At 35.6% G+C, this 12,949-nt stretch overlaps 1 protein-coding gene across 1 annotated transcript; it reads left to right on the top strand.

The window, feature by feature from the left end:
* Nucleotides 1-1,512: 1,512 nt before the first annotated feature.
* LOC131055421 (heavy metal-associated isoprenylated plant protein 8) lies at nucleotides 1,513-3,574 on the top strand. The gene is made up of 4 exons (XM_057989902.2): nucleotides 1,513-1,681; nucleotides 1,823-1,974; nucleotides 2,915-2,996; nucleotides 3,130-3,574. Exons 2-4 carry the CDS (start codon nucleotides 1,846-1,848, stop codon nucleotides 3,366-3,368), a joined length of 450 nt encoding a protein of 149 aa, XP_057845885.1. The 5' UTR covers nucleotides 1,513-1,681; nucleotides 1,823-1,845; the 3' UTR covers nucleotides 3,369-3,574.
* Nucleotides 3,575-12,949: the final 9,375 nt, after the last annotated feature.

The raw sequence follows: 12,949 nt of genomic DNA on the forward strand, positions 1-12,949 counted from the left end.
TTAATCTTTCAAAACCTTAGGTGTAATCTTTCTCAAAAATTTGAAAAGTTTCATTAACATTACTAAGGAAAATGTCTAAACATTTACACCCGAAAAGCCAAAATATTCACACAAACTGAAATAAATTGATTTTATAATTTTTCAGCAAGGGAACAAACTTCTATTTACTATTATATACAGAAAATAGACTTTTGCAATCAATTATTTAGGAATGGGATGCAAAATGGTGCTCGCAGACACTGCCAATCAACATTGTTTGAAGAAAAACTTCACCAAAAACCCACAAAATGTGGCATAAATGAAATGACAGTTCTAATATTTCTAAGAATAGAAAATGGGCAAAAAAAAACATTCTATCAATAGCAATGAAAATCTGGAACAATCCCTCTAAACTATGCACTTTGAACACCTACAATGCACCTACAAACTACGAAAGAAAAAAATGCAAACTGAAAGCATTTTGTAGCAATACAACCTCTCGATGAGATTGCCCTTGGAGACCCTCTAGAACATTACCTTTGAGCCTCAATGTTGTTGGTTTATCAGCCTTAGAGATCCTTCTTCATTGGTTGATTAGTCTTTGAAAAGATTACAACATCAACTAGTTAGAAATTGACAAGATGGAATGAATCCAAATGGGGCTAATTCCATGCATATATGAAATCACTTCCAAAATTAGAAATCAAACCAAAATGAGGGTAAAAATTCCAACTAAGATGATTTCTTCTAATAAAAATCCTAAAAACATAACTCAAACCCTTTTAAAATTGAATTCCTTAAAAATATACACCCCTACATAATTATTATTTTCATAAGAACTCTAAAACATATATATTAAAAAATTATTAAAAAAGCAAATTAATTGTTTTAATTTGAATCATTTATGATATTACTCGATTTATTATCCATATCCTCCTTGAATACATTTGTATAAATTATTGTTGATATTAATAAGCTTTACCACAATACTACTCTACTCCTTAATTTTCGAACACTAAAATTCTTCAGCATACTGATATCTATTTTAAAAAGTTATGAGAATCATTTGTTCTTTTCCATCAGCATTATTAAGCTATCCTAGTCAATTATTATACCATAGTTTTTCTATCGTAATATTGGAAACTTCAACAAAAAACATTGGCCTTGTCATGAACGATATTGCAACCAAGAATAATACATATAATATAGCCAATCACTATGGATATGCCAGCTTGATGTATGGTTGTAATTCCCACATCACTGTGGATCTTGATATTAATTTTTTAATTGTAACTGGTTAGCTGTTCAGATCAATTAACAATGATTAATCTTACAGATTACTCCATATTAGATCATATCTAACGTGTTTGGACAACTATTTTGCTTAAAGAATGAATTTGCTTACGTATTACTTTATAGCTTGAATATTACAAACCCTGGGAAATCTAACCTGCCTTAAATATAATGATATTATGAACTCGTATCCCCTCGTATCCCCACTACAATTATATCTTTGAAATTCAACAGCTAATAAATCTTTCTCTTTATTTCAGTGGAAGCATCTCTAGTCAAATCAATGCGTGTAACTGTATATTAATGCTAAATCCAAAGGAATAACCTTGTGGTAATGTTATTTTATTTCTAGTGTTCCATTACAAGGTGGAAAGTTTCCTTCTTGCAGGCAGCACATCAATCCCAACAGGTGAATTGACACATACGTTTAAGCAGTATTTCATTGTTTATGATGGAATCAGGCTAACTATCTTGCAACTTTTGGTTCTCTCAACTTTTAGAAGTTGTTCTGCTTTCATTTTAGCGCTTCTTACAAGTATGATTACACCAGAAGAGCTGAATTAGAGGATACAGATGACAAATCAAAGGACTCCAACATCTACATCGCTAGAACTCAATTGGAGAATGTTTAGACGGTGGATTGCAAGAAGGCCAGCAACAACTCAGCCTCTGAGCTCTGCAGAAGCATTAACAATGCCAGGGGTAACCTCATCTTGACTTTTCATTGTCTTATTGTGGGCAAAGCTCAAACATGTTGTTTGGGACACCTAAAGTGTAAAATAACAAAAATGAGGGTCTGGCTGTTTCAAATCGGAGTCTGGTTTGTCAAGCTTTTCATGGGTCAATTGGAATCGAATTTAGGAACTTTTATTTGTTGTTGGGGTGTTTTATGCAGAAGCATTAATAATATTAGGGGTGTCACTATTCTGATTTTCATAGTCTTATTGTGGGTAAAGATTTTCATTTAATTAATAAATATTGTCAAATGTGCATTCTGAAGCTGCATTGACATCATCTGTTAATAATCTAATTATTGATAGCAATCTTATTATAATTATCCAACGCTCCAAATAATAAATGATGGTCTAGCCATTCACCTGTAAGTCTGATTTGTCAAACTTTTCATGGGTCAGTTAGGAATCCAATTTAAGACAGTTTATTTGTTGTTGGGTGTTCTATAACTGAGCTACTTGCCCTCTTGATGAGTGGTCTATTTCCAGTGTGGATCATTTTCCAACACCTCGAGTCACACTATAAGTGTTTGAGGGTACTCTCTTGACCTAACTTTACAAATCTGAGCTCTGTTACCATGCTAAACTTTTTATGAATGAGCTCTCATTTATTACTGGAGTGTTTTACCACTGACTATCAACTCTCTTGATGACCAATCCATCTCTTATTCAAATATCAACTCTCTGGATGACATCTCTCATTCAAATGTGACACGTTTTCCATTATTATGTATCCTTAGTAGGGAGGGTGCTACAATGGCAGTCCAATCATATGAAAATGATCTCTTTATGTTGATCAGAGCATATAAAGCCTTAAATAAGACATAATGTGTTGTTTTCTTTTGAGTCTTATTATGTGGTGACCAATTATATGATGATGATCTCACTATAATTCATTTTAAATTTTGCAGGTTCAAGTCATTGTTTTGAATGCCAATATGCGTTGTAACAACTGCAGAGAGAGAGTCTCCAAATTGCTCTCTAAAATGGATAGTACGTTCTGATAACTAGGCAGCTCTCTCATTTATTTCACCTAGACCAATTTGTAGCTTTTTGTTTTCAATTGCTGCAATAAGATTCTACAAAATGGTCTTTGTACATAACTTTTTCTTACTGGGTACTACAGATTTGCTGGATTATGTAGTGGATGTAGCCCACAAAAAAGTGACAGTGAGAGGGATTGTGGATCCAAAGAAGAAGACAAAAAGACTGAAGAGGATGAAAAGACTTCTCAATCAGAAAAGGGAATTGGGTAACATACAGTTTGAAAGGCTCAGTAAACACAAGGATCTGGAGAAACCCAAGAGGAACAAACGCAATGCTTTTCCACATAATCTTATCAATGGAGGCTGCTGTTTTCGCTAGCAATCTCTTTTGTCTATAGCATTTGACTACATGTGTAAGATGAATAAGTTTTCAGGCTAATTAAGCTTCTAATAATTCCCAGCTGTAAATAGACTTCAACATCTTTTGTACCTTGTCGTGGCCTTACATATTTCTCGTTGGATATTAATGTTTGTATTTCATAAAAATTTGAATGAATAAAGCTCATCCGGGATATTTGTATGTTATGAAGATGGGTGGATTTTCATCCTCATCCAATGATTTTTTGGGTTGCACCAGGATTGTCAGTACTTTCCATGTGGTGTCTGCTGGAGTAGTCAATGTAATTGTTGGAGAATAGTACAGTGATTTTACTCTCTTTAAGTTTTTTGTTTTTCTTCGGCCTTTTTGACTAAAAAGGAGTTGTTTCGACAGGAGTGGCAATGCATTGAATAAGGAAAGCCCACTAACCAGGAAATGGCTATTGCATCAACTACATATTTTTACTCTCTACTCAATCGTTCTAACCTAATAATTATTAGGGCTGACAATGACATTTCTAGAGGAGTCGTCAATCATATATATAATTAAGATAATTTGATTTATATTATTATAATATTTTTAATTAATTCAATTGATGAGTCAAATTTATTGATCTATATGTCATGACTAGTGGTTCAAATGAATATTTCTTTAAAAAGAATGATCTATTTTGTACTCATTACTTCTAAAAGATCTTCATAGGGATGTACATATTATTTTGATTTAAAATTCTATGTTATAATTTTTTTTTTTAAATAAAATCTATTTAATTGATTTAAACATGCACTAGAATAAGAATTGCAAAGAGAAGCTAATGATTGAGGTTGATGTTAAAGAAAGAGATTTTATTGAGAGAAAATAAATTATTTACATAAAACTTTGTTAATTAATAATTAAAAAATTTAATTTAGGTTCATTTATTTGAGAAAAATAATTTTATAATAAATTAATGTAAATTAAATGTAAATCTTATGAATATTGGTTCTAAAATTAATGATAGAGGAATGTAATCTTGAAGGTCTAGTGTCATAAATTGTACACCCTTGCTAGGGTGGTACAATTTCACACTTAGGTTAGCACCCACCTTAGTGTGTCTTGCATCTTGAATTTCTAATTCCCAGCTAAGCATTTAATTAATTAATTTAATTAAATCTAAGGTCATGTCTCATCACTTTACATATTGCAAAGTTGGGCCCTTCATCTTAAGCGTGCCCCTTTTCATTTTATTCCTCCAATGAATCATTTAATCATAAACCCTAATTATGTCTTATTTTGACCGTTTAGGCCCTATTTCGCATATCAAAACATCTCGAAATCAGTTGTAACTTTGGGATGCGCTCTAATATCATCATATCTAACGGCCGCGAAAATTTGGTAAAAAGTTGGTCGGACCGTGGCGGGAATGCACATGGTCCACGACTTTTTCCCGAAAATTCGGGAGCACAATCCTATGATATAATAATTCTTAACCCCAAAATATCAGCGGGAAATTCAAATCCTAGGTCATCTTAAACATGAAATTAAGATCTAGGGTTTCATACTTAAGAGCTCTCTTTCTTCATTTGAAGGGGTCTTCTTCTAAGAATCTAAGAGCAAGTTTTTGGAGCATAAGAGCCTTCTTTGCAGCAAAAGAGTAGATCTTTGAAGTCTTCAACAACATTCAACATTCATCCATCAAACATTCATCAAGCATCATTTTATCAATTGGGGGCTTCTGAAGATGTAGAAGAACAATAGGAGATCATCGACTGACGATTGGCTTGTACCTCTCCCTTGGGGTTGGGTATGGTTTTATGTCATTTTCATATCTTTGCATAAGCTTCATTTTGATTCACATTCATTCTTTAGATCACTTTGCATTGTGGATTTAGAGCATTTACTTTGTCAATTATAAGCAATTAGGGTTTACTCTTTAGGGTTGCTCTAGGTTGTTTACTTTCATTCTTAGGATCTTTCACACACATTTTTAGTACATTATTGGCTATTCGTGGAGGTGGAAATCACCAACACTGGGGTTTGACTAAGGCAAAACCCTATATAGCCACCCCAAACCCTCTTTTTTAGCTTTAGATACAAGTTCGGATCTGAGCATCACTAGAATTTTTGGGACCAGAAGAGCACACAAGGATAGTTATGGGTTGTAGATCTTGGCAAAAACCCCAAGGACAGGGGCGTGGTGCCCTAGTTCTACCCAGGACAATGGCATGGTGCCATGGTCCTTCCCTCTGTCAGCAGGACTTGGCAGAAACAGTACTTTGCATATCTCAGGATCCCTCCTATCAGCTGCAGCTCCAGAATTGTAAAATCAGGATAGTGGCGTGGCACCCTGGTCCCAGACATTTCTGCTTAGATTTCAAACACAGTTGTACCTCTGGTTTTTCCTTCTGATCTATACTTTTCAGCAGTGTATCAGTTGTTCTTTGATATGCATTCTCATATTAGGGTTTGCTTGCTTATTTGCTTTCTAGGTTAGATTGCATTGTGCATCATTCCTCTCTCTCATTTACAAAAAAGGAATAGAAAACCTAAGAGGTAATCCATGGCTCTCTCTTTCTCATAAGAATTAGCTGACATGCGTTACATCCCTAGGCTCTTTTGTATTCCATGAGTGTGTATGAGAGTGGGATTAGGGTTTCCATACTTACTCTCACTTTTTCGCCTACACATCTTTGGTGAACATGACGTGAATCCAATACCATTTTCATTGGATTGCATTGTTAGATCTAGATCTAGTTTATTTCATTTGCTTTCAAAATATTAAAAAAAAAAGAGATAGGTTTATTTTATTTTCCTTGCATTGTGTGTTTAAGTTTCATGCAATTTTCATTTCAAAATGTCAGATTTTTATTTGCAAGAGGTTCATGCTTTTGATGATGTATGCAATTTTGTTGTTTATGAGTTTAGTAAGGGTGAATTAGATGAAGCTCTAGATGATTTTTTGAACCCTAAGCCTTCTAAAACCTCATTTTGCCAAAAATTAATCAGCCTTGTCACTATGCCATTTCGTCGTGATGAGAAAGATAAGTTGAGTGATTCCTCTTATGGGTACATTCCTATAAACTCCTCCACTAGATCTAGCAACATAGTTGACTCCCATGATTCCCTCTATGATGTTATGTCTCCTTTTGAGTCCTGAGATAATCCTTTCAATCACTATGACCATGCTTTATTGTATGATGCCCTTGATGACTTTATGTCTTTGCCTAAACTTTAAAACAAGAATAATGCATCTAAAAGGTTAATCAATATGATCAATGTGAATGAACATAGAAAACCACTTTTTGTTGTCCAAGGCTCTTGTCCTTCTCTAACTTCACCTCTTCCTAATCAACCTCTTTTTACGGTTCAAGGTGGATAGAGTCATGATTCCTTTAGCACTCCAAACAAACCTATCATTATGGTTTAAGAAAGGAATCCCACTAAGAGTCCTTATAGCTATGTTAGACAACTAACTAAGGAGAGTTATAATGCAATTGCCTATACCTATAACATGAGAAAAAATAGGCAACATAACCCTCCTCTAGTTGTTTCGACTCCTCTACCTAATCCTCAACTCATTCTTCCTCAAGCACCTCGTATTTCACAAACCCTTGGTAAAGAATATGATCTTGTTGAATAACTTAAAGCTACTCCTACCAAGATATCCCTTTGGGATTTTCTTCAAACTTCATCGACTCATCATGGAATGCTACAAGATGCCTTGAAAATATTGAATGTCCCACCTGCAGTGACATCCAATAATATGGCTTCCTTGATTCACTCTATTATAGCACCTAAGGCTCAGATTGTGTTTACACAAGATGAGCTGCCTTCTAGTGAAGTTCAACAACAATATGATCCCTTAATGATTGTGGTTATCACAAATGATAGTGTGATAATACGAACACTAGTGGACAATGGTTTTGGCCTTAATGTTTGTAGAATTAACTTGTTGCATAAGATCGATGTGGATACATCTCCTATTAAGCCCAATTCTCTTACCATCTGTGGCTTCGATAATGTTGCTAAATCTTCACTAGGTATCATCACCTTGCCTGTTAAGGTAGGTCCTGTTACTTTACCTACTCCTATCCATGTCATGTTTGGAGAGTTAACATACAACTTGTTTCTAGGGAGACCTTGGATTCATAGCATGCAAGTTGTTCCCTCTACATTGCATAGGCAAATCAAGTTTATTCACAACAACAGAACATACACCTTGTTAGGTGACATAAGATTCCAGGCTTGTTTACAAACATCAAGTTCTAAATCCTCTTCAATAAATTCTTCCCCAACTTGTTAGGGTTTCAAGCAGACCCGAAGCAAATATGAACTAACTATTATATGCAGATTTAAATACAAAAGATAAAGAAATAAAACAGGACACGGATAACACAGAGATTTAACGTGGTTCACCCAAAATGGGTTACGTCCACCATACATAGTCGTCCAATCTTTCTTATTATACAGCAAAAATAGTACATCAACCTTACAATGCCTTAAGCATCCCAGCCGATTATAACATGCATTTTTAGGGCAAAAATAAAGTCAACCTTTTTAGGGTTTTATTACAATGTCGATTTTCATCAAAAAAATACCCAAAAAAAATCAGTCACCACATTTCAACAATCTCCCACTTGGAGACTAATTAGGCTCCACACCAAACAATCTCCCACTTGGAGACTGATACTACATGACACCACTGTACATGCAACATCTGCTGGATAAAATACTAGGACTCGACTAGTATAAACTCCACAATTATCAATCAAGAAGACCAACAGAAACTAATGAAGAAATCAGCTTCTCCTGTGGAACTGCCTTCGTGAACATATCGGCAGGATTCTCACTTGTGTGAATCTTCTCAAGCTGTAATTGACCCTCCTCCAAAACAGTCCGGATAAAGTGGTACCTAAGCTAAATGTGCTTTGTCCTTGAATGAAAAGCAGAGTTCTTCGCAAGATGAATGGCACTCTGGCCATCAGTATACAATGGGTGATCCTCCTGTGTCTGACCCAATTCCTCTAGAAAATATTGTAACCAAATCATCTCCTTGTTGGCTACTATAGCAGCAACATACTCAGCTTCAGTGGTTGAAAGTGTAACAACCTTTTGCAGCCTAGAAATCCAACTGACTGCAGTTCCCCCTATAGTAAAAAAATACCCTGTAGTGCTCCTCCATGAATCAATATCACCTGCCAGATCAAAGTCAACAAATCCACTCAGAGCAGCATTAGATCCTTTGAAACATAATGCCTTCATAGTGGTTCCTTTCAAATACCAAAGGATCCATTTCATAGCATTCCAATGTTCCATACTCATATTACTCATAAACTTGCTCACAACTCGCACTGCATGTGCAATATATGGCCTTGTGCATACCATTGCATACATCAGACTGCCAACAACTGATGAAAACGGGATGTTAGAAATTTTCTTTACTTCTTCCTGTGCCTTTGGGCACATCTCCTTAGTCAATTTGAAATGACTAGCCAAAGGTGTACTAACTGATTTTGCATCCTACATGTTAAATCTTTTCAACACCTTCTTTATATATTCACTTTGGGACAAATTCAAGGTTCTATTTTTTCTGTCCCATGTAATCCTCATACCCAGAATTTGCTTAGCTGCACCAAAATCCTTCATAGCAAATGACTTGGCTAATTTTTGTTTAAGATCATTTATGTGTTCCATGTTAGAACCAGCAACAAGCATGTCATCAACATAAAGCAACAGGATAATATAACTGTCATTATCCAATCTCTTAAAATATACACAATGATAAGAATGACATCTATGATAACCGTGTTCAGCCATGAAACTATCAAACTTTAAATACCATTATTGGGGTGCTTGCTTTAGGCCATACAAACTTTTCTTCAACCTGCACACCAAGTTCTCCTTACCTTTGACCTCATATCCCTATGGTTGCAACATGTAAATTTCCTCCTCCAAATCTCCATGGAGAAAATTTGTTTTCACATCTAATTGTTCAAGATGTAAATCATCTGCAGCCACAAGACTAAGTACAGTTCTAATTGAAGTCATTTTTACAACTGGAGAAAATATTTCATCATAATCTATACCCTTTTTCTGTGCAAAACCTTTTACCACAAGTCTGGCCTTATATCTTTTCTGACCTCCTTCCTCCTCCTTCAGCTGATAAACCCATTTGTTAGGCAAGGCTCTTTTTTCTGTAGGTAAAGGGACTGTCCCAAGTCTTATTTTTCATCAAGGAGTCCATCTCCTCTTTCATGCCTAGCTCCCACTGTTGTTTGGCATCCACCTGCATTGCTTCTTCATATTCTTCTGGTTCACCAGAATCAGTTAATAATATAGAATACAAAGAAGGAGAAAATCTTTCAGGGGGTCTACTTGACCTCGTAGAACGTCTAACACTTGTAGGAGTTTGTGGGACATTTTTTTGTTGCTGAGCATCAGGTACCTATGGCATTTCATTTTCAGGAATCTCATCCAACACCACATATTCTTGCTTGTCATGTTCATACTTCTTTTCCTGCATATGTTCTTTATACATAACCTTCTCATTGAATATAACATGTCTACTTCTAGTTATTTTCTTATTTTCAAAATCCCATAACCGATAGCCATATTCATCTATCCCATATCCAATGAAGGTACATTTCTGAGATTTAGCATCAAGCTTGGTTTTGTTTTCTTTATCAACATGGACAAAAGCTTCACAACCAAAGGTTTTCAGAAAAGAATAATTTACCTTTTTACCAGCCCATGCCTCCTCTGGAATACCACCATCCAAAGGGGTTGAAGGTCCTCTATTTATCAAATAGACAGCAGTATGTATAGCATCTACCCAAAAATGTAAGGGCAATCTAGCATGCAATCTCATGCTCCTCATGCATTCCATGATAGTCCTATTCATTCTCTCTGACACACCATTTTCCTATGGAATTCCTAGAACTGTCTTCTGCTTTCTAATCCCATTTAAGGAGGAGTAATCTTCAAATTCTTTGCTGCAATACTCACCTCCATTATCCGATCTGAGACACTTCAACTTTTTTCCTGTCTCATTCTCAACCAAAGCTTTCCATTTCTTAAAAGTTTCAAAAACATCTGATTTTTGTTTTAAGAAATATACCCATGTTTTTCTGGTTGAGTCATCAATAAAAATAACATAATAACAAGAGCCACCAAGAGATGATACCTGAGCCGATCCCCATACATCTGAATGCACAAGCTCTAACTTCTCACTCTTTTTCTCTTTCCCAACCTTGAAAAAACTGACTCTTTTCTGTTTGCCATAAATGCAATTTTCATAGAACTCTAAATCAATCTTCTTTAGTCCTGGCAATAGATTTTTGGAGTGAAGGATTTTCATCCCTTTCTCACTCATGTGCCCAACCCTATGGTGCCACATTATCGAATATGTTCTTGCAACATCTATTGTTGATGTACCTGTAGTAACTTTATCTGTAGCAGCTAAGGTAGAGTAAGTGTTACCAGTACACAGATATAATGTGCCTACCTTCGCACCTTTAGCTACTACTAATGATCCTTTACTGACCTTCCAGATACTGTCTGAGAAGGTAACTATGCAACCTTCACTACCTAGTTGCCTTGCATAAATTAAATTTCTTCTTAAGTTAGGAACATGTCTTACCTCCTGTAGAAACTAGTCATTTCCATTCTGCAACTTGATCTTTATCTTTCCCTTTCCAACAATTTGACAGGGCTCATCATCACCCAAATATACCTGTCCAAAATCACTTTGAACATAATCTAGAAAATATTTTCTATGGGGTGTAGCATGAAATGAAGCCCCAGAATCTATTACCCAGGAATCATTAATATTATCCAAACATAAGATTAAAGCATCATGTAAAGTATTACTTGCAATATTAGCTTCCTTACTGTCATTTTCATTTTTGTCTCCTTCTTTGTTTTTCTAAGACCAACAGTCTTTCTTTAGATGACCAGGATTTCCGCAGTACCAGCAATCTTTCTTTCCTCTAGATTGAGAGGGTCCTTTCTTTGACTTCCCTCGTGAATTCTCATTCCAAGGGCCTTTTCCTCTTTCCTTTGATCTTCCTCTGTTCTCCACATTCAAAACACTACTTGATGATGTTGGAGTCTCACCTGTGCTTTTCCTTCGCATTTCCTCGCTTAGGATAATACCAACAATATCATCAAATACCAAAGTATTTTTACCAGAGACAGAGTTACTTACGGCCATAACCAAGCTATTCTAGCTTTCTGGCAAAGAACATAAAATCAAGAGAGCCCTAACCTCTTCTGCAAAGGTAATTTTTACCAAAGATAATTGACTGGTAATTGTATTAAATTCATTTAAGTGCTCCGCTATAGATCCTCCCTCACTCATTTTCAAATTAAACAAACGCTTCATAAGAAATACCTTATTCGAAGCCGAGGGTTTCTCATACAACTTAGCCAATGTTGCCATCAAATCTACAGCCATTTTTGCTTCTGTTATATTGAATGCTACAAACGGCGCAAGGCACAATCAAATGGATCCCAATGCCTTTCTATCTAAAATGTCTCACTCTTCATCTGACATTGTGGTTGCTTTCTTTGCCTTTCCTTCCAATGGCCACCACAAATCCTTTTGATACAGGTAATCCTCCATCTGCATTTTCCATAACTGATAATTCTGGCCGTTAAACTTTTTGACCTTGAATTTGGAATCCTCCATTGCTCCCACTCAAATCTGAGAGTCCTGCCAATTTATAGAATACCTCGCTCTGATACCAATTGTTAGGGTTTCAAGCAGATCTGAAGCAAATATGAACTAACAATTATATGCAGATTTAAATACAAAAGATAAAGAAATAAAGCAGGACACAGATAACACAGAGATTTAACATGGTTCACCCAGAATGGGTTATGTCCACCATACACAGTCGTCCAATCTTTCTTATTATCCAGCAAAAATAGTACATCAACCTTACAATTCCTTAAGCATCCCAGCTGCTTATAACATGTATTTTTAGGGAAAAAACAAATTCGGCCTTTTAGGGTTTTATTACAATGTCGGTTTTCATCAAAAAAATACCAAAAAAAAAAATCAGTCACCACATTTCAACAATCTCTCACTTGGAGACTGATCAGGCTCCACACTAAACACAACTATCTTAGACAATTCCTCTAAAACTTCTACTCTAATTAGTGTGACCAGTTCATCAAACCTATCTCCTATATCTGGACCAATCCCCAATACTTCCTCAAGTGGACCTAAGGTTCTTGAGGAAGAGTCTTCTCAACCTGACTCTACGATTGAGAATACTTTCTCTCCTGAAGAGATTCTTGCAAAAGATGATTGGGGATCCCTTGATTTCAATCCTACTTCCGTAGGGGAATACAGGCTTCCCCCTAGAGAACATAAGGTTGAAAAGAAGAAAGAAGAAGAAGAACCTAAAAAGCAATCTACTTTGTATGGGTCATTGAGTAATAACTTTGTGGTGGCTTCTCAGATTTCATCTCCCTTAGTTTCTGGTTTAGAGGATTTTGATCCTTCACTTTTTAAAAATCCTCCTTCTTCTTTGGAAATGACTAACCTTTATGGTCCTGGTTTTCACATCCTGGCTAGGTGTGGATATAATGGAAAT

Source organism: Cryptomeria japonica, chromosome 8 (genome assembly GCF_030272615.1).
Source record: "Cryptomeria japonica chromosome 8, Sugi_1.0, whole genome shotgun sequence".
NCBI lineage: Eukaryota > Viridiplantae > Streptophyta > Pinopsida > Cupressales > Cupressaceae > Cryptomeria > Cryptomeria japonica.

Coding starts and splice junctions, on each gene's coding strand:
- LOC131055421 (XM_057989902.2), top strand. CDS start 1,846: ATGACAAATCAAAGGACTCCAACATCTACATCGCTAGAACTCAATTGG. Junction 1,975..2,914: donor AAGCATTAACAATGCCAGGG/GTAACCTCATCT, acceptor TAAATTTTGCAG/GTTCAAGTCATTGTTTTGAA. Junction 2,997..3,129: donor ATTGCTCTCTAAAATGGATA/GTACGTTCTGAT, acceptor TGGGTACTACAG/ATTTGCTGGATTATGTAGTG.